Below are 626 nucleotides of genomic sequence, written 5' to 3' on the forward strand. Positions count from 1 at the left end.
GAAATATTCCGCGAGAAAATCTCGAGAAGAATGCGTATTGAATACGTATTGAGCAGAGGCGAAGAAAGAGGAGAGAATTGTTCGATCTTGGTGATCTCTGTTTACAGGTGCCATCGCTGTTGTGGGTGGTGGTGCCGCCGGATACGGCGCTGGCCTTGGCGGACACGACGGTGGTGTTGCTGTGATCAACGGACCGTCTGGCGCCATCCACGCTGGACTCGGCTCTCACGGAGCTATCATCCCCGGGGCGCTCGGCAAGTACTAGACGTTCTAAGGCCCCAGCGAACTCGGCTCTGCGACGGCGGCAATCCCTCCACAGTCACTTACCGGTCTCAAACGATCCTCAAACGCGCTCAACGTCTTCTTCCCAAAGCTTCGTCCAACCTAGGAACATGGTTATAGCGCCGGCGTTAGTGGTGTAGTCGGTATATAGTCGGAATATTCTAATCACAAGTAATCCAGTCGGTATATATCGAGACAAGGTGTGAAGGCGCGTGTTGAATGCCGAGCAAATGGCTGCTCTTCCCACGACCTGCCATCTACGCGATCACGGGCTCAGATCTCGGCAAAGTGTTGCACACCGTGGCCCCAGGCCATTCGTGATCCGCGGCTCTCGTCCCGCCTCC

At 55.6% G+C, this 626-nt stretch overlaps 1 protein-coding gene across 1 annotated transcript in view; it reads left to right on the forward strand.

Moving 5' to 3' along the window:
- LOC102671655 (glycine-rich protein 23-like) overlaps window positions 1-544 on the forward strand; it is a 3,638-nt gene extending 3,094 nt beyond the window's left edge. The window contains exon 4 of the mRNA XM_031508793.1: window positions 101-544. Within this exon, the coding sequence (XP_031364653.1) occupies window positions 101-265 (165 nt within the window). The 3' untranslated portion in view covers window positions 266-544. The remainder of the gene's footprint in view (window positions 1-100) is intronic.
- Window positions 545-626: the final 82 nt, after the last annotated feature.

The sequence above is a fragment of the Apis dorsata genome, unplaced genomic scaffold (assembly GCF_000469605.1).
Source record: "Apis dorsata unplaced genomic scaffold, Apis dorsata 1.3 scaffold_99, whole genome shotgun sequence".
Lineage (NCBI taxonomy): Eukaryota > Metazoa > Arthropoda > Insecta > Hymenoptera > Apidae > Apis > Apis dorsata.